This window comes from Aquarana catesbeiana, linkage group LG04, assembly GCF_042186555.1.
Source record: "Aquarana catesbeiana isolate 2022-GZ linkage group LG04, ASM4218655v1, whole genome shotgun sequence".
NCBI classification, from domain to species: Eukaryota; Metazoa; Chordata; class Amphibia; order Anura; family Ranidae; genus Aquarana; species Aquarana catesbeiana.
Genome location: NC_133327.1, coordinates 32,733,964 through 32,754,030, shown reverse-complemented (window position 1 = coordinate 32,754,030; position 20,067 = coordinate 32,733,964). Strand labels below are relative to the sequence as shown.

Genomic DNA, 20,067 nt, shown 5'->3' with positions numbered 1-20,067 from the left:
CATTTTAACTCAGTTCACACTGGGGATTCCCGTCAGGCAGGGAGAGAGGGGGAGAGAAGACAGCGCATTACATGGTAAGACCTACCCCGAAAATAAGCCCTACTGTGCCTTTTGTTGCCAAAATTAATATAAGACCCGGGCTTATTTTCGGGGAAACACGGTATTTAAAAATGTCATCGGGGAGGGGGGGGGGGGGGGGGGGGTGAACCAAGAATGGCAAAAATATGAGCAAATTAAACCTCAGTGTATGTGGGGCAAAGAAATGCAATAAAGGGGGTTTTAATTTAGGTTGGTATACACTTGAACCAGGAAAATTCTTTTAGTACAAATTTAAAAAATACATGCAGTGCTCAAATGGTTTTGAAGGAAGAATTGAAAGTCCGTTAGCTGCCTTCCAAGCCATTTGAAGGCTGTTATTACTGCAGTACTGACAGACCAGGGAGGTGACCAGACACTTTACAAACAATAATTGTCCACAAAATGTACAGAAATTGCCAGTTTGTAAAAGAAATTTCCACTTTCTGTTAAAAAAAAATCCTGATATAACATGTAAATGCCGCATAATTTAGTGTTGCCCAGAATGACCCTTCATTGTCAGTCTGCCTCCTCTGTCATTTTCTAAACCTGTCCAAAAATTCTAAAGTCATTTCTAAATGGCAGCTCTGTTTGTGTACCCAACTTCCCCAGAAATCTCATCACTCGTGTGATTTTCCTTTCTGCTTTACTCACAGATCTTAACTGAGCTACAGCTTCGCCCTATGTTTTCTGGGGAGGATACTCTAGCACAGTCATCCCCAACCTTGTGGGCACCAGGGACCGGTTTCATGGCAGCCAATTTTCCAGGGTCCGGGGGGGGGGGGGGGGGGGTTTTGACAGGTTTGACGCTCCCACTTCCGCCCAGATCTCCTAGGCAATCTGAAAGTTAACCCCCCTCTTTGCCCACAGCCATCAGTTACACATCATAGGTTCCACGAGGATGCTCCTCTTTAACCCTTGTGAGTGCATTTCTTATGTTTAATAAATGTTCTGGGTTTGACTTGCTAAACAATGCCAGTTTTGCGCTGTCTCCCTCCCCCATTTTTGGGGGAAATGTGCCCATTCAGCCAAAAATCTATGAGGTCAGGTCCTGATGTTGGATGAAAATACCTGGGTCACAATCAGCGTTTCAGTTCTTTCCAAAGGTGTTCGGTAGGGTTGAGGTCAGGGCTCTGTACGGGACACCTGAGATCTTCCACACCAAACTCCAAACCATGTCTTTATGCAGCTGACTTTGCAGCCAGGGTCACAGTCTGAACAGAAAAGGTCCTTCACCATACTGTTACCACAGGGTTGGAAGAGCACAATTGTCTACAGTGTTTTTGTATGAAGTAGTGTTAACAGCACCCTTCACTAGACACCTGAACTCAATCATTTGGAGGGGTTCACTTATAGCCATATAGGTATGTGTGATGGTCGGAGGTTCAGATTTTTGTCCATACACTGTATAAATCTGTCCCAGCGTGGGCCGACCCGTGTCTAATAATCCTTTGTCTTGTCTTGCAGACTCCAGTTAAAGAACCCAACAGTGAGAACGTAGATATCAGCAGCGGTGGTGGCGTGACAGGCTGGAAGAGCAAATGTTGTTGAACCCTTTTATTTGCATCGTTCACCATCCCCCCTTCCTCACCCTTTTCCCCTTCCTCCCCAACCACTTCTCGTCCTTGCAGCATAAACCACTCTGAACCCCCCCCCCCCCCCATCCCCTCCAATTTAACCTTTGAATGTCACCACCCTCCTCCCAATATCATATTAACATCCTTCTCTCCATCTAAGCGAGTGCTTGCTGGCTTCATTCTTTTTCGGGTGTATGGAGAACGGAGGAAGACGCAGCTGAAAGTTAATAAACCTTGTTTGTGACATTTTCTCATTTTAACGCTTTATCCTCCTCCCCTACCCCCCGTCACTACATTTTGGTTGTATCATGTCCCCTCTCGCGTTCTGTTGTCACTAAAAAAAAAAAAAAAAAAAAATTTTTTTTTGAAGATGGAGGCACCTACAGCAATTACTGCTACTATTCTGGAAAATGAAATGTGTATCACAATAAAACTTAGAGTGAATCACTATTGTCATATCCATCTTGGCCACAGGAGCAATTGGGCAGTTTGAGCACGCCGGCATCTGTGTCACTGCATAGTGTAAGTGACCCCGCCTGGGAAGAAGGGCATCTGTAGCGTGTTCTCGGATAGCCCACATTTTAACTCGGATGACTTGTATGATGCAGTCTGTTAGTACTTGCAGAATCCTTAGGTTATAAACCAACCACTAAAATCTCATACAATCCTTAAATGACAACTTCACCCTTAGAACAGTTGCCTTTAAGTAAAGCCCCACCCTTCTGAGCGCACTTTTGGGCACCTTCAGTGTGTGGCCCTGCACGGAACCTCAAGGTCTTTGCTAAGAGAAGGTTCCAGCCTGTTTTTTGTTTTTCTTTTTGTTTTTTTGTTTTTTTTTTTTGTTGTTTTTGTATTTGTTGTTGTTTTTGTTTTGTTTTGTTTTTTTTCCTACTGGGCATCCAAGCAAAGGTGGTGCATCGCCAGCTGGAGCCACTCTGTGAATATGTTGTCCTTTAAAGCTGAATTCCAGGAGATACAAGTCTCTAGCAAGGTGCCTGCCACCTCATAGACTTATCTTTTTTTTTATTCACAATTGACAGCTTTATTGTACTCCAGGAATATACCTTCTGGAGCTCCGATGCTGCTGCCTGTGGCTTCTGTGAATGCGCTGCAGGGGGAAGGGGTGGGCATAGCTGCTGTGTGTGCTTCTCTCCTTTCACAGCCGGAGTGTGTCCTTCAGGGCGTGCAATAAACCTGTATATATTGTGCTCCAGGAGGAAGGATAACTTGCCAATGCTGCTCACTATGGTCTTAGTTCCTTCAAGAGCACAGTTGCCTGCCCTCTCCCATCCTTCTGCCCATTCTCAAAAGCCTTTGTATTATGTGAACTCATTCACAAAATGCAAAGGCTTCTGTGAATGGGCTGCAGAGGGTGAGGGGTGGGCATAGCTGCTGTGTGTGCTTCTCTTCTCTCACAGCCAGAGTGTCCTTCGGGGAGTGCAATAAACCTGTATATTGTGTTCCAGGATGATAATTTCTAAGCTCCGATGTTGCTCACTTTGGTCTCGGTTCTTTAAAGAGCAGAGTAGCTGGAACTGCTATGCCTGCCCATTCTCAGAAGCCTTTGTATTATGTAAACTCGTTCACAAAATACAAAGATTTCTGTAAATGGGCTGCAGAGGGGGTGGGATTGCTGCTGTGTGTGCTTTTTTCCTCCCACCTGGAGTGTGTCCTTCAAGGGAGTGCAATAAACTTGTATATTGTGCTCCAGGAAGATAACTTCTAAGCTCTGATGTTGCTTACTGTGGTCTGTTACTTCAAGAGCAGTGTCGCTAGAACTGCTATGCCTGCCCCCCCACCCATTCACAGAAGCCTGTTACATGTTGCACAGCTTTTTCAAAATACTCATAAAAGCAAATCACTCAGAGGAAGATGGTTACATCCCCCCAGGCTCTGGGGAGGCAATTAAGAGACGCCTAATGGTGGATTTGGCCAGGTGGACCTCAGAACCAATCACAGTACTTTATAACGTTGAATGTAGCATGCTAGATCCAATTATAAGACAAAAAAGGGAGATCAGTGATGCAACTATACTGCCACAAACAACCCTATAATCCAGGACACCACAACTTGCCAAACTGGATACTGCCATCCTGATGCTGACATAAAAGGGAGGGGACTACTTCCTAATCTAATTTACATTTATAGTAACATTTTTGTAATCGGAAAGTACTGCCTTCATTTTGGAAGTTAATGCTTTGACAAACGATGAATGGGAAGGTGTGGACCATTGCAAAATGCTTGGGTTTTTAATATAGTTATTCAGCAGTGGTGTTCTACAATCTCTTAAGTTAATTGGCCCATGCAGTCTCATCCAGGTGTTATAAATATATTGGATCCTATACCTACCTACATTTTTGAACTTTGATGAGATTGGACCCTACACTCCACTCGTCTCTGCAGCTCTGCTTCCCCTGCTGTGTCTCCACAAGAAATCTGGATAATGAATGTGATTGGTTGTCCCCATCAACACAGACCTACCTTATTTCAGTTGTTTCCCATATATATGGTGTGCTTTTTTTATGTGCAACATATAAACTCATCGCCCACTTTTATTAGGTACACCTTGCTAGTATTGGGTTGGACCCCCTTTTGCCTTTAGACCTGCCTTAATTCTTTGGCGTAGATTCAACAAGCTGTTGGAGTCATTCCTCAGATTTTGGTCCGTATTGACATGATAGCATCTTGCAGATTTGTCGGAAGCACATCCATGATGTGAATCTCCCATTCCACTACATCCCAAAGGTGCTCTATTATATTGAGATCTGGTAACTGTGGAAGGCATTGGAGTACAGTGATCTCATTGTCATGTTGAAGAAACCAGTGGTGAGATGATTTGAGCTTCGTGACAAGGTGCATTATTCTGCTGGAAGGAGCCATCAGAAGATGGGTACACTGTAGTCATAAAGGGATGGACATGGTCAGCAACAATACTGAGGTAGGCCGTGGTGTTTAAAGATGCTCAATTGGTCCTAAGGGGCCAAAAGTGTGCCAAGAAAATATCCCCCACACCATTAGACCACCACCAGCCTGAATGGTTGATACAAAGCAGGATGGATCCATGCTATTCATGTTTATGCCAAATTTCTGATCGTACCATCTGAATGTCGTAGCTGAAATCGACTCATCATTTTTCCAATCTTCTATTGTCCAATTTTGGTGAGCCTGTGTGAAATGTAGCCTCAGTTTCGTGTTAGCTGACAGGAGTGGCACCCAGTTTGGTCTTCTGCTGCTGTAGCCAATCTACTTCAAGGTTCAAAGCTTTGTGGGTTCAGAGATGCATAGCTTGGTTGTAACGAGTGGTTATTTGAGTTAATGTTGCCTTTCTATCATCTGGAACCAGTCTGGCCATTCTCCTCTGATCTCTGACTTCAACAAGGCATTTTAGTTCACACAACAACCACACGCTGGATTTTTTCCCTTTTTTGGACCATTCTCTGTAAACCCTAGAGATGGTTGGGTGTGAAAATCCCAGTAGATCAGCAGTTTTTTTAAAATATTCAGTCCGTCTGGCACCGACAACCATGCCATGTTCAAAGTCACTTAATCCCCCTTTCTTTCCCATTCTGATGCTCGATTTGAACTTCAGGAGGTTGTCTTCACCACGTCTAGATGCCTAAATGCATTGAGTTGCTGTCATGTGATTGACTGATTAGCAATTTGTGTTACCAAGTAATTGATCGGGTGTACCTAATAAAGTGGCCATGGAGTGTATATCAGGATGTGTTCTTGTTGCTATAGCAATCCCCCCTTATCACATACTACATAGTGGTCAGTATACTGTTTGCACCCACTACTGCTAGATGTGCGCTTGTTGCTTGAATGACCACAAAAGTGTGGTATGAGGCTGAACTCCAGGAAATCATCCGCTAACTATGCAAATAAAACACATTAGGACATGAACTTATTATGTAATAATGTAGTCAGCAGCTATAAATACTGTAGCTGCTGGTTTTTTAATAAAAGCACACTTGCCTGTCCAGTAAACCAGCGCTGTCCTCATCTCGGCTGGTTCTCCACTGGTCTTTGGGTCTCTGGTGCTGGCATGTTTACTAAGGCCCAATTCGCACCTATGCAATTTTTAGTGCTTTTTGCAGATTTGCACTGCAGTCCATTTAACATGGTTTCCTATGGAAGATGTTCTGTAGTGCAAAAAGCACTAAAAATGCATAGGTGTGAATCAAGCCTGAGGGAAGCTGGCTGTGAGCCGCACTGTGCTTTATGAATGGTCCCGCAGCTTTCTGGGACCTATGGCATGTCCCAGAAGCCTTCCACTTGGATCGCCTAAGGCAGTGATGGCAAACCTTGGCACCCCAGATTTTTTGGAACTACATTTCCCATGATGCTCATGAACAACTGCAGTGTGCATGAGCATTATGGGAAATGTAGTTCCAAAACATCAGGGCTGCCAAGATTTGCCATCACTGGCTTAGGGGATCTGAGCAGAAGTGATCATCGGGGGGGGGGCACCTTACTAGGTGAAAAGCCTAAAGAAAACTATTGCAGCCACCACATTGAAGGACTGGTAAACTGCATCATGTTACATTTTATTTTTTGTGTTAGATGCACACCAGATTTGGTCCAGCCTAAGCAAAGGAGACATTGGGGACAAACTGAAGCTTTCCAGCCCAAAGACAGTAATGGAAATAGATGTCATGTCCCCTACTATGTACTGTTATTGGACAATGATTTAAAGTAATTGTAAACCCTTAACCTCCCTGGCGGTACGATTTTTTTTTCAAATTTTTGATGCTCAAAGCGGTACAATGTTTTGCATGGAAATTTGGCGTTTTTATATTGTAGGCCTGTAATTCTTCGGAATACCGCACTTAAATCTATCCAAACAGGAGTCTAGTAGACAACCCGGGTATAATAAAGTTTGAAGCACAAAATCATAAATTATAATATAATAAATAATAAAAAATTATTCAATAATGTAATCAAATCAAACACACTGAAATTTGCTCAGTTGCAGAATTGTTGCTGTCATTACTTTCAGTGTTTGATGACGGATTTCCTCACAGATCACTATCGATCAATTCTGCAAGTGATTCTAATTTATTATCGCTGTTTTCTAGCTGGACTAAAAGCTGCTTTTGATGTAAAGGGACACTTTTTGGTTGCTATGGACAATCTCCAATTTCCAGGCAGAAAGAACAGTATATATAATATAAAACTGTATGTAGGGCACTGAGCAAACCACTAGGGACAAAAGGGATGTAAAATAATTTTATACACTAATGTAATCTTAGATTACATTACTGTATGTGTTTTTCACTTTTTGAATTTGGCGGCATTCTCCGTCCCTATGCGTCACAACGCTCGCAGGGAACGGAGCTCGGCACTGTGATAGATCCGGCGGAGGACACAGCTCACGCACACGCAGCAGGCAGACATCGCAGTATCCTGGGGACAAAGTAAGTAACTTTGCCTGGATCATGTGATGCGATCCCGAGTGTGGCTCAGGGTTACCGCTTTTGGTACTGAAAATTCACCCCGAGCCACACTCGGGATTACCACTAAGAAGGGTAATGTTACCCAGTGAAGTGACTGGCCTCAGGTGATACACAGTTTAAACAAATCCTCTTACATAAGTTCTACCTGTTTTATCTGCAGCAGTCTGTTCTCTACAGCTGTTCAAAGTGCAGAATTTATACTCCTTGTCTGAGCTTCCTTAAATCAGGAGCCAGGGAGCTGAGCTTACACTCTGCAGAGCTCAGTAATGAGAGCGGGTTGGTGGAAAAGGACACAGGACAGGAGCTGAGGCTGTCAGTCAGGGACTGTGTGCTGGAGCTTCCTTTCACTTTTTTCTTTTTAACCTCTTGTCAAGAAAACCTGTCAGAAGTGACTTCTACCGCTAGCAGGGGAACAAGGCAGCTGACAGAAATTACACTTGGTGCTCTGGATTGGGACAAGTACACACTATAGGGGGGGCTCAGTAGCCCAAAAACTGCGGGCAGCTGACAGCTCACGAACATGCCCCCTGCTGTGACGGTTCTTTCCATTTTTCATATGAATAGTTAGCTCTGGCAGCTCCCACCCTTCATCCAGTACTGTGCTGCCTCCCGCTCTGCTCTACACCGGTTGTAAGGTAGGATAGGTATAGCCTCAAATGTGTGTGTTGGGGGGGGGTAATTTAAAGGGGACAGAGGACACTACAGTGGGGGAGGGAATGATTCAAAGGGCACTACAGGGTGGTGGTGGTGATGCGAGGGGGGGGGGGGCAGATGATGCTACTGTGACACACTGGGGTAGATTTAATGAAACTGGAGCACTCAAAATCTGGTGCAACTGTGCATGTATAGCCAATCAGCGTCTAACTTCAGTTTGTTCAATTGAGCGTTGACAATAAAACCTGGAAGCAGATTGGTGTCTATGCAGAGCTGCACCAGATTTTGCACTATGCAGTTTTAGTAAATCACCCCCCCCCCCCCCCCCCCCACTGTGTTCTTAATGCCATCTTTTGGGGCTTTAAAGTTTGTTTTTCTATTAAAGGGTAAAAAAAAACCTGGGGGGGGGGATATCTTTGATTCCCTCTGTGTTCAGATAGATCTCAACCACTGGAAGGTAGCCTACCCCTCCTCTAGAGGCATATGCTTTGTTCATATTTGATGTCAGAGGTATAAGGTCATGTACAGGACAAGTGTTTTGGGTATCCACTGCTCTTTGTCAAGCCTTCAGGTTTTAAAGTGGTTGTAAACCCATTACAACCACTTTAACCTACAGGTAAGCCTAGATTAAGGCTTACCTGTATATGCAAGAAATATCTCCCAAACCTTTTTGGGAGATATTTGCAGAAATAGCGGCACCGATGTCTACGCATGCGCAGTAGACATCAGGCGCACGGAGCGTGCCGTTTCTAACGGCGATCATGCCGTTAGTGGTGGCACCAGCGCGCATGTGCGGGACTGATGTCATCGTGGCTCCGGCCAGTCACAGCACCGGAGCCGCGATACCTGGAAAATAGATGGTGGTGTCAGAGGGGGTGAACGAGGGTCGCTTCGGGGGCTTCGATTTCAGGTAAGTAATTCATAATGAGCAAGTATGCTATGCATACTAGCTCATTATGCCTTTGTCTTGCAGGGTGTATTTTTATAGGCTTTACTTCCCCTTTAAAACACCAATGATAGGAAACCCACCATGACAAATAACCTGTTAGTATAAACACACTAGATAAAGATAGTAATATAAAAAGGTAATGTAGCGCTTACTAAAAGAGCAAATAATTATGACGTAACAATAATAATAATAATTCTTTGGAAGTTCCAAAGGGATAAATCCAAATGAATGATGTGTCCTTAAATTAATCTCTCATTCAAATTGTATAGCCAAAGATTAGCAAACCAATGCTATAACAATGAATAACCGTCCTCCAAACAATATATAATGTCCACTAAAATTAATAATAAAGAAAGCTAGCCGCTCCCAGACAAATAACAATTCAGTGTTGCGTCCAGGCCATAGCAATGGAATAATATAAGGGTAAAAGATCACGGCATCAACAACATATAAATAGTGCAAAAATTAATAAAATATACATGTGCGCATAAATGATCTGGAAAAAAATCCAAGTGCAAATAGGCAATCTGTGCAAAGTAAATGTAACAATAACTAATTGTGCAAAAACTACAATAGTGCAAATAAACAATCTGCAAGTGTAGCAAAAAACTGCAACGATAAATAAAATGTGCAGAAAACAAATATGCAGAAACTAACAGTATATATAGTGTCCAAGATATTCCAATGGAGTGCCCAAAAGTTATAAATAATAATCCATCAGATGAAAATTTGTGAATACATCCAAAAATTGTGAAAAAAAGTCCCATACACAGTGCAATAAAATTGTGACAATCTCTTTTAAATGTGAGATGCAGTTCATCAAATAAACGAGTGACACCGTCCAGCCAATCTCCAATGTGCGTGGTAATATTTCCCCCAGCCTCTCTCCTATAAGAGTACAATGAGCCTTACTGACTGATCCACACTGGCTGATCCGTTCCCGGGCTCCCTCGGTGACACCGCTTCTATGGATCTCTTTTTATACTGTGCCAGGTCTATCTCCAAAGCGTGATGTAAACAGGTACCCAGCGCTGCCTGGACTAGTGGTAAATAATACAAATATAGTGTAGCGCTATGTGCACATATAAATAATGTGTCAGCATTTAACTTAACACACAAACAATATTGTAACAATAAGTGATACAGATACCGTAAAAAGTGACTGCAGTAAATAAGTAGCGTGAATAAAACAATTTTGACAAATAAAAATAAAAAAAAAATGAGTTTTTGTTTTTAAAAAACATACATGTGCGATGAATCGAATAATATAGTTCATAAGAAATTGACAATTAAATTGATGATGAAATAGTGGGATAGAAAACCACCACCAAACAGTCTATAAATATAAAAAGTGCAAAAAACTCCTGGGATTTCTACGTAGACGAAATAATTCACTTCTGGCAAATGGATATGAAGGAAATCGCAAATGGGTGGAAGATCAAAATAAGTGACAGGACCATCACCGGAGCATCAAAAGAGGCTTACCAGAGTCTGATGACCTGAAAAGACATACGTCTTACAAGTCTCAGAAAGCGTGATGACCACCAGGTCTGGCGAGAAGAAACGTCAAATAATCCTCAGCTTCCAAAAGGAGGGAGGGAGGAAGGGTCTCACCAAAGTTTTGATCGTCCCCAAGATGGTCCAACAGGCCCAGTAGATGTTTTAAAAATCATGCGAGAAGAGAAACTCACATGGCATGATATTGTTTAAAAACAACAATTTATTAAAATGGTAAAAATAAAACACTCACATGGCAGGAGATCAGAAACAGCTTATATACAATCAGTTGCGGTAATCATAAGGGGTCCACCCGACATGTTTCGGCATACAAAGCCTTCATCTGGGGTGATGAAGGCTTTGTATGCCGAAACATGTCGGGTGGACCCCTTATGATTACCGCAACTGATTTTATATAAGCTGTTTCTGATCTCCTGCCATGTGAGTGTTTTATTTTTACCATTTTAATAAATTGTTGTTTTTAAACGATATCATGCCATGTGAGTTTCTCTTCTCGCATGATTTTTAAAACATCTACTGGGCCTGTTGGACCATCTTGGGGACGATCAAAACTTTGGTGAGACCCTTCCTCCCTCCCTCCCTCCTTTTGGAAGCTGAGGATTATTTGACGTTTCTTCTCGCCAGACCTGGTGGTCATCACGCTTTCTGAGACTTGTAAGATGTATGTCTTTTCAGGTCATCAGACTCTGGTAAGCCTCTTTTGATGCTCCGGTGATGGTCCTGTCACTTATTTTGATCTTCCACCCATTTGCGATTTCCTTCATATCCATTTGCCAGAAGTGAATTATTTCGTCTACGTAGAAATCCCAGGAGTTTTTTGCACTTTTTATATTTATAGACTGGTGGTGGTTTTCTATCCCACTATTTCATCATCAATTTAATTGTCAATTTCTTATGAACTATATTATTCGATTCATCGCACATGTATGTTTTTTAAAAACAAAAACTCATTTTTTTTTGATTTTTATTTGTCAAAATTGTTTTATTCACGCTACTTATTTACTGCAGTCACTTTTTATGGTATCTGTATCACTTATTGTTACAATATTGTTTGTGTGTTTTTTTTTTTTTTTTTTTTTTTCTCTCTCAGTTCCTCTTATTTCCCCCCACCCCCCCTCCCCCTCCCCTGTGTCTGGTCCGTTCCTTTATGTTATTTATTTATCCACTTGGCTCTGCACCTGTTCTTTCTTTTATCCTATCTAAATAAATATCCGAGACTTTGTAGTTTTTCCAACTTTCCCATCTACTATTATCCCCTTTCTCTCCTCCTTCCATTTTGTAGTGATAATCTATTTCCTTTAGCCAGTTTCTAATGTCTGGTTTTCCACTTTTTAGCCAATTCTTGGGAATTAAGGCCTTGGCCGCATTCAGGAGGTTAGGTATTATTGATTTTCTATATTGTTTCTTAGGTTTATTGTAGATATGGAAGAGGCATGTCCAAATATTTTGTTCTATTTCTTCTCCAGTTATTTCCTTTATGTTGTTTAACACTTCCTTCCAGTACTCCATTATTATTGGGCATTCCCACCATATGTGTATGATCGTTGCTATTTGGCCACATTTTCTCCAACACAAGGAGGTTCTATCTTGATGGAATCTGTGTATTCTTACTGGGGTCATATACCATCTTGATACTAGTTTATAATTCATTTCTATGGTCTTCATGTCCCAGGCCTTATTATATCCCATTTCTATCATTTTTTCCACTTTTTGGTTATCTATTTTTAAATTCATTTCTTTTTCCCATTGATTTATATATTCTGGTCTTTCTTGTGCTTCCAAATCTGTCAGTATACTATAAATTTTTGATGTTCCGTTTTTTAATGGTGTTTCATTGCTACATAGCTTTTCCAGTGCAGTTAATTTTGTTTCATCTCTCAGTGGGTGTGGTATTGTGCTTACTAGGTGCCTTATTTGAATATAATTCCATTCATTCATCTTCCATCCATTCCTTTCCTCTATTTCTACTCGTGTTCTTATTTTGCCATTTCTAGTGATATCTTTCAGTCGTGGGTTACCTATTCCTTGGATTTCAAATATTTCCCTCCCAGGGGTGAAGAGATTCGATCCTGTGAGTGCTAATAGTGGTGAATTATATTTCCATTCATTCTTTAAGTGAATGGTGTCCCAAATTTTAAATACATTTTTTGTTATTTCGTGCGTGTCGGTGTCCAATATTCTATATTTCCGTGGAATCCAAATATTCTTATGTAGTGTGGCTCCACTTATTGTGTTTTCCATTTCCACCCATTTTTTTTCATTTTTCTCATTTGTCCACTCTGACATTCGTGTTAAAACTATGGCTTTATAGTACCTACTTATATCTGGGACGGCAAGACCCCCATGCTCCTTTTTCCTTGTGATCAGCGTGTATTTAATTCTTGGTTTTTTATTAAGCCATATGTATTTTAGCAGGATTGTTTTAATTATTTTAAAAAAGCTCTGCGGGATTTTTACTGGTAACATCTGTAATCTGTAATTTATTTTAGGTAATATCGTCATCTTAAACATATTTATTCTTCCAATCCATGAAAGTGGCTGTATTCTTAACTTTTTCATTTCTTCTTTGACCTCATTGATCAGTGGAATAAAGTTTGCCTGATAAATTTTTTCGACTCTAGGAGTTATTTTAATTCCAAGGTAATTGAGTTCTTTTACCCAAGTGAATGGGAATTCTTTTTGTAAAAACTGAACTTCCTTTTCCTCTAGACCTATGTTTAATATTTCCGTTTTTATTGGATTAATTTTGAAGTTTGACAGTTCTCCGTATTTTTTAATTTCTTTCAGTATGTTTGGGAGTGACACTCTTGGGTTGGATACGTACATCAAGATGTCGTCCGCGTAGGCAGCGATCTTATGCTCTTTTCCTCCTAGTTTCGCTCCTTCTACCTCTTTGTTATTGCGGAGTGTTACTAATAGTGGTTCTAAGGCCAATACATATAATAGTGGAGACAGTGGACAGCCTTGCCGTGTTCCATTCTGCATCTTAATTTTTGGAGAGAGTCTACCGTTTACTTTTACGACTGCTGTCGGGCCATTATACAAATTTGTTATCCACTTCATCATTTTTGTCCCAATACCCAAGTGCCGCAATGTATCCATCATGAAACCCCAGTCTACCCTGTCAAATGCTTTTTCTGCATCCAATGACAGGAATAGAACTGGGGTCTCATTCTGCACCTTCTTGTGCAACATCAATAATGATTTTAGGCTGTTGTCCCGCCCCTCTCTCCCCGGGACAAAACCAGTTTGGTCCGGGTTGATCCACAGTGGGATTAGTTTTTTTATCCTAGTGGCCAGGATCTTGGAGTACAGCTTCGTATCAGCGTTCAATAGGGCTATTGGCCTGTAGCTTGAGCAGTTAACTTTGTCTTTCCCTTCTTTTGGTAGTATTGTAATATGAGCTAATAACGATTCACTTCTTATTTCTTCATCTTCCCCTAAGGAATTCATATATTCTAATAGTTTTGGAGTCAGCTGTTCTTCAAATTTTTTATAGTATTTGACCGTAAACCCGTCTGGTCCTGGGCTTTTTCCTACGGGAGTTTCCTTTAATGCCAGTTTTACCTCTTCATGCGTAATATTTTTTTCCAATTCTTCTAGTTGGTCTATTTTTAGTTTTGGTAAGTTTGCTTTTTTTAAATATTCTTGTATCTTCTTTGTTCTTGTATTCGCTTCTTTCCAACTTTCCTGTCCTTTTATTGCATAAAGGGAGCTGAAGTATTTTTGAAATGTTATCGCTATATCTGTGGTTTTATTTACCACTTCTCCTTTTTCATTTTTGATCTTCTCAATGTAATTCAAAGACTTCTTTTTTTTTACCAGATTTGCTAGGTATTTTCCTGGTTTATTAGCCCATTTATATTTTTCTTGTACTACTCTGTTGTAGTCCTTCCTTTCTTCTTGTTCCATCCAGTCTTTTAATTGCTCTCTCTTTTGAGATAGTAGGCCGAAGATTTTGTTGTTTACTTGATTTTTGTGTTTTCGTTCCAATTCATAAATTTCTTTAATTATTTGTTGCATGTTTGTTTTCCTTTCCTGTTTTTTTCTTGCCCCTATAGCTATTAACTTGCCCCTAATAACAGATTTATGCGCCTCCCATATTGTTGCTTTCGATACTTCTGGTGTATCGTTTTCTTCAAAATATCTTTTAATTTCTTCTATGATGCTTATTTCGGTCTCACTGTCTTCTAATAAAGTTTCGTTGATTCTCCATGGACCCCTTTCAAGGACTTCTCCTTTTATTTTCATTCTCAAGATTACTGGGCTGTGATCTGAGGCGGTTATTATGCCTATTTTTGTTTCTTCTATTTCTTCCAAGTTTCTATGTTCGACCATGATGTAATCCAATCTGGAGTAAATTTTGTGTACTGTTGAGTAGAATGTGTAGTCCTTTGTGCTGGGGTGCTGAATTCTCCAAGGGTCTATTAGTTGTTGTTCATATAATGTTCTTTTTAATTTCTTTAGTTGATTTACCTCTTTGTCCCTTACTCTTGAGGTACTGTCCATTTTATTATCCATGCTGAAGTTGAAGTCTCCAGCTAGTATTAATTTTCCTTGCTTGAATTCCATTAGTATTTTAATTATATCTATCAAATATTTTTTAGGGTTCTTATTAGGACAGTAGACATTGGCCAATGTATATTTTACCCCATGTATAGTTCCTGTAATAAAAAGATATCGACCCTCCGGGTCTATTTTCCTTTGATCTATTAGAAAACGTACATTTTTCCCTATACCGATGGCTACTCCTTTGGCCCTTCTTATTGGCGAGTCTCCTTGATACCATGTTGGTATGTTTCTTGAATAAATTTTGGCACTTGAGTTTTGGGTTATATGCGTCTCCTGTAGGAAAATTATTTCTGCTTTACTTTTTTCTAGTTCTCGGAGGATGATGTTTCTCTTCCCTGGGGAATTTAGTCCTCGGACATTGTAAGAGATTATTTTTATGCTGTTTACATTTTCCATTCTTGTGCCTTTTCTTCCCCGCCCGTCCTCCGGCCCTCCCCCCCACGCGGTCCCCCTAGGAGACCGGATGGAGGGGACACCCAGCGGACGCACGGGGTCTCCTCATCTCTTGTCTCAGAATAGGTGTGCCTATGTAACCACTCATGTGACTCAGACCTCTCCCTCCCCTCCCTCCCTCCCCCTCCCCTCCCTCCTCCCACCCTCCCCCTCCCTTTTTTCTGATATGGGTTTTTTACCCCCATATTCTCTAGAGCTGAGAGCATTTTACTTTGTTTTGTGGGGCACGCTCTGCCCCCTCTGCTCTATTTATTGTGAGGCGGAGCTCTGTAAGACACCCTATTACCCCCCTGCCTAAGCACTAATAGGGCGACCCCCTGTCCACTCCGTGAGTCCCTGTCTCCCTCTCCCTGCGTTTTTGTTGTGTTTTACCAATCCTTTCACTTTCCTTTTTTTCCCATCCCATCAACCCCAGCCCCCCCCCCCCTTTCCACTCTAAGGCCCCTTGCACCGTTGTGTGGTATTTTCTCAGATATTAATTTCCTCGAGAGTCCACATCTTGATGTCTGATCCTTGAATTTACTTGCCACTGTAGGTCATCTCTTGCCGTTATTCGCTCCTGACTATTTGCGTATTTTTCCAGTTCTGGGGAGGGGATTTCTAGTTTGTTGCAAAAGTCCGGAATCTCCTCCACATGTCTTAGCCTCGCACTTATTCCGTTTTTCCTTGCTATTAGACATGCTGGAAAACCCCAGTTGTATTGAATTTCTTGCTCCCGGAGGATTTCTAATAATGGCTTTAGTATCCGTCGTCTTTTCAACGTTTCTTGAGATAAGTCTTGAAATATTTGTAATTTACCTCCCGCAAACTCTATTTGTGTTTTCCTCTTTAGGTTTATCCAGATCTGTTTTTTTTCTTCCCATTTTTCAAAGCGTACGATTACATCTCTAGGTGTTTCCCTTGCAAACCTTTGAGGTTTTTTTACTCGAAAGACACTTTCTATTCCTATTGTGTTAGTTGTTTCCTTTCCCAAGATTTGGTTGAAGAGATTGTTCATTTTTTCTATTAGATTTTCTGCTTGTTCTGTTTCCGGTAACCCACGTATTCTCAAGTTTTTCTTTTTATCTCTATTTTCTTTGTCTTCTATTTTATATGATTGTTCCTGTTGTTCCCGTTTTAATTTCTTTATTTCATCTTCTAGTTCCTTTATGTTTTTTTGATGTAGGTCTACTTTGATCTCTACTTCTTCCACTCTGTTTAACATATATCCCATATCTTTATGGAGTGTTGACATCTCTGCTTTTAGGGAATTCTCTAGTGCCGCAAACATTTTTTCCATATCCTGTTTTGTTGGCAACTGTGGCCCTTGTTGTCCTTCCTCCTTTCCTCTGTCTTCCTCTCCCATTTCTGGCTCCATTCTGGGTTCTGAGAGGTGGCTGGTTTCTGTTTGTACTTTATACTGGCCTTTTTTATCCTTGTTGTCCTTCTCTTTTGTATCTATTTGTCTGCCCTTTGAACCCACTTGTTTCTCTCCTTCTCCGATTCCTTGCTGTATATACCTGTTCATAGGGCCTGGACTTGGGCCTAGGCTGGTCCTAGGTGATTTCGGTATTGCTCCCGCACTTCTTGTTGTTTTCCCCTTCATGTTTGTTTCTATGGCTGGATTTATAAGATCTTCAAAGCTGCCTTCCAGAATACCCCTTGATTGGGATTTCTTAATGATGAAAAAATCTCCCAGCCTTTTTAAATTGACTTATTTTTACTAATATTTCTTTTATTCCGTTCTCATACCCGGCATCCTCCCCACAATCCAATAATAGAAATAAATTAATGAGATATGAGTGGTCCCCGTTTTCCAGAAGTTATGTTACTACCTTAAATACATTAAGCATTCCTTAGTGCTGTTCAATTGTTTAAGCGTTCTTAAGCTGGAAAAAAAAAAAAAAAAAAAGTCACTGCAAAGACACCGGCGTCTTCACAGCGCTTTTCCAGCAGCCCGTGTGCATGGGGGCCCAGGTGCTCAGCAAAATAATTCAAATGTTTTAGCGATATAATGCAATCTAATTCAAGTATTCAGCAAGATGATTTATATATTCAGCAGTATAGTTCCAGTATAAGCTTATTTGTTCCACATTTTGTTACTATGGAATTTCTTCTTATTCTATAGTTTGTACTATCAAGCCTATAATTAGTACCCTTTGCAAAAAAAAAAAAAAAAAAAAAAAAAAATTCACAAGAAAGGGAGATACTGCAGCAGCAGCAGCAGGCAGGTGGGGGCTGGGAGACAACTCTTCCGTTGGCTTGTCTTTCTTTCACCTTCTCCTTCTCTTCTCCCCTGTTCCCCCCCCCCCTGTTTTTATTGTTTTTCTTAGCTCACTTGATTCTACTTTTTCAGCTCTTTCGCCTTTTCCCCTGCTTGTTCACTTCAAGACAATTGCAATAGAAGAGCCAAAAGAGGAGGAAAAAACAAAAACAAAAAAAAAACGCTCCAAAAACGCTCAAAGACGCTATTGCAAAAACGCTGAAAAAAGTAAAAAAAAAAAAAAAGTCACTGCAAAGACACTAGCGTTTTCACAACGTTCTCCCAACAGCCCATGTGCATGAGGGCCCAGGTGCTCATAAAAATAATTCAAATGTTTTAGCGGTATAATGCAATCTAATTCAAGTATTCAGCAAGATGATTTATATGTTCAGCAGTATAGTTCCAGTATGAGCTTATATGTTCCACATTTTGTTACTATGAAATTTCTTCTTATTCTATAGTTTATACTATCGAGCCTATAGTTAATACCATTTGCAAAAAACAAAAACAAAAAAAAGACCAAAAAAAAAAAAAAAGGATCACAAGAAAGGGAGCTACTGCAGCAGCAGCAGCAAACAGGTGGGGGCTGGGAGACAACTCTTCCGTTGGCTTGTCTCTCATTCACCTTCTCCTTCTCCCCTGTTCCCCCCCCTGTTTTTATTGTTTTTCTTAGCTCACTTGATTCTACTTTTTCAGCTCTTTCGCCTTCATTTACTTTCGCTTTTTATTCCATTTTATTTCGTTTTATTTCAATATGTTCTTTCCCTTTCCCTTTCTCTTGCTCCATTACTTTTCCTTTGCCTTTTCACTTCAAGACAATTGCAATAGAAAAAAAGCCAAAAAAAAAAAAAATACGGTACTTATCTTTTAGTTGTTGTTGAATTTGGGACAAAAAGGGACGCTCACTACAGCTTGTTGCAGTCAGACGCAGGTACAAACTTCCTCTGGCTTACTCCACAAGACAGCTCAGTGAGTGATGAGCAGGGGGGGCGGGGAGGGAAGCTACCTACACCTTCTCATCAGGCCGATCATTCCTCTCAGCTGCAGGGAGAGGGTTCTCAGGATCCTCACGCCGTGCACAGAGCCATTACCAGGCTCCTCCCTCTCTGTTTGTGTGTTAAGTTAAATGCTGACACATTATTTATATGTGCACATAGCGCTACACTATATTTGTATTATTTGTTGCTTTTGCCTGTGTCTAGAGGTGTGTTAGCTGCTTATTGTACACTATATAATTTTATTTTGTTTTTTTTCCAATACTATTTGGTGCAGCGCTGCACTTATTTCCATATTGGACTAGTGGTAGTAGCTAACACAACAAACAGATCATTTTGTTATAATCACAAGAGTGTATAAGTGTAGCCATTACTATTGAAAGGTGAATCACTAAATCTCTGTAAATCAAATTATATAGATCTACAAACCATGATTGCTAATGAAATACATAAAAAATCATATCACAGGAAATCGCAAAAAATAATACCACGTGTGATATGTGCCTTGTAACTTACTAGAAAATACATTAAAATATCTTTTAAAAAAAATGAATACATAAGTCTGTGAAAAGATTTAAAGTACACCGTGTATATTAGGGAAATTGAAGATCCTAATCACCACATTGGCATCCAACATAATGGGTGAAAACTGAAGACACCAGTGCAGTAAAGCCACCACCAAGGCAGATGTAAGCTTACCGGATGGTTTGAACTCAAAAGAACGTACGTGCGGGAAGAGACCACGCTGTTTTTGCTGCTTGTCTGTGGATCTGGAAGCGAGAAGTTGCTGTGGTCAGTGAGTATGGAGACTGATTTCTTATGAGTTTTGGGACGCCCTGGGTTCCAATTACAAAGGATTCCTAAGACTCCATCCTGGTTGTTGGTTGATAACATAAGCCTGTTTGATTCAGAACGTATGTTGTTTTGAGTTCAAACCATCTGGTAAGCTTACATCTGCCTTGGTGGTGGCTTTACTGCACTGGTGTCTTCAGTTTTCACCCATTATGTTGGATGCCAATGCGGTGATTAGGATCTTCAATTTCCATAATATACACTGTGGACTTTAAATCTTTTCACTGACTTATTTATTCAATTTTTTTTAAAGATTTTTTAATGCATTTTCTAGTAATTACTAGTGATTTCCTGTGATCTAATTTTTTATGTATTTCATTAGCAATCACAGTTTGTAGATTTATATAATCTGATTTACAGAGATTTTGTGATTCACCTTTCAATAGTAATGGTTGGGTTATGTTAACCAACTCAAACACTTTAGCGCTACACTTATACCCCCCGTTTCAGACTCTCAGCCAAATACTGTCAAGTACCGGTCAGTATTATGAAAAGGAAAGGGAGGACTCCATGGTGTAGTAATTTGATCAACAAATTTAACAAAAGGTAATACACTTACAGTTAATAGGATAAAAAAAAAAAACAGCGTGTTTCATGTATTGTTCCCGATCTCGACCGGAAACGAATGTCACCCGACTCTTCTCTGACGCGTTGCGTCACTGTTCACGTGACTTTGGTTTGCCTGGATCCATATTATTCCAGGATCCAGGCAAACGGTACTTGA

General features: G+C 40.6%; 1 protein-coding gene across 1 annotated transcript in view; it reads left to right on the top strand.

Moving 5' to 3' along the window:
• The window catches only part of RAB10 (RAB10, member RAS oncogene family), a 108,181-nt gene extending 106,085 nt beyond the window's left edge, over positions 1 to 2,096 (top strand). Inside the window, 1 exon segment of the mRNA XM_073624977.1 lies at positions 1,543 to 2,096. Within this exon segment, the coding sequence (XP_073481078.1) occupies positions 1,543 to 1,626 (84 nt within the window). The 3' untranslated portion in view covers positions 1,627 to 2,096.
• Positions 2,097 to 20,067: the final 17,971 nt, after the last annotated feature.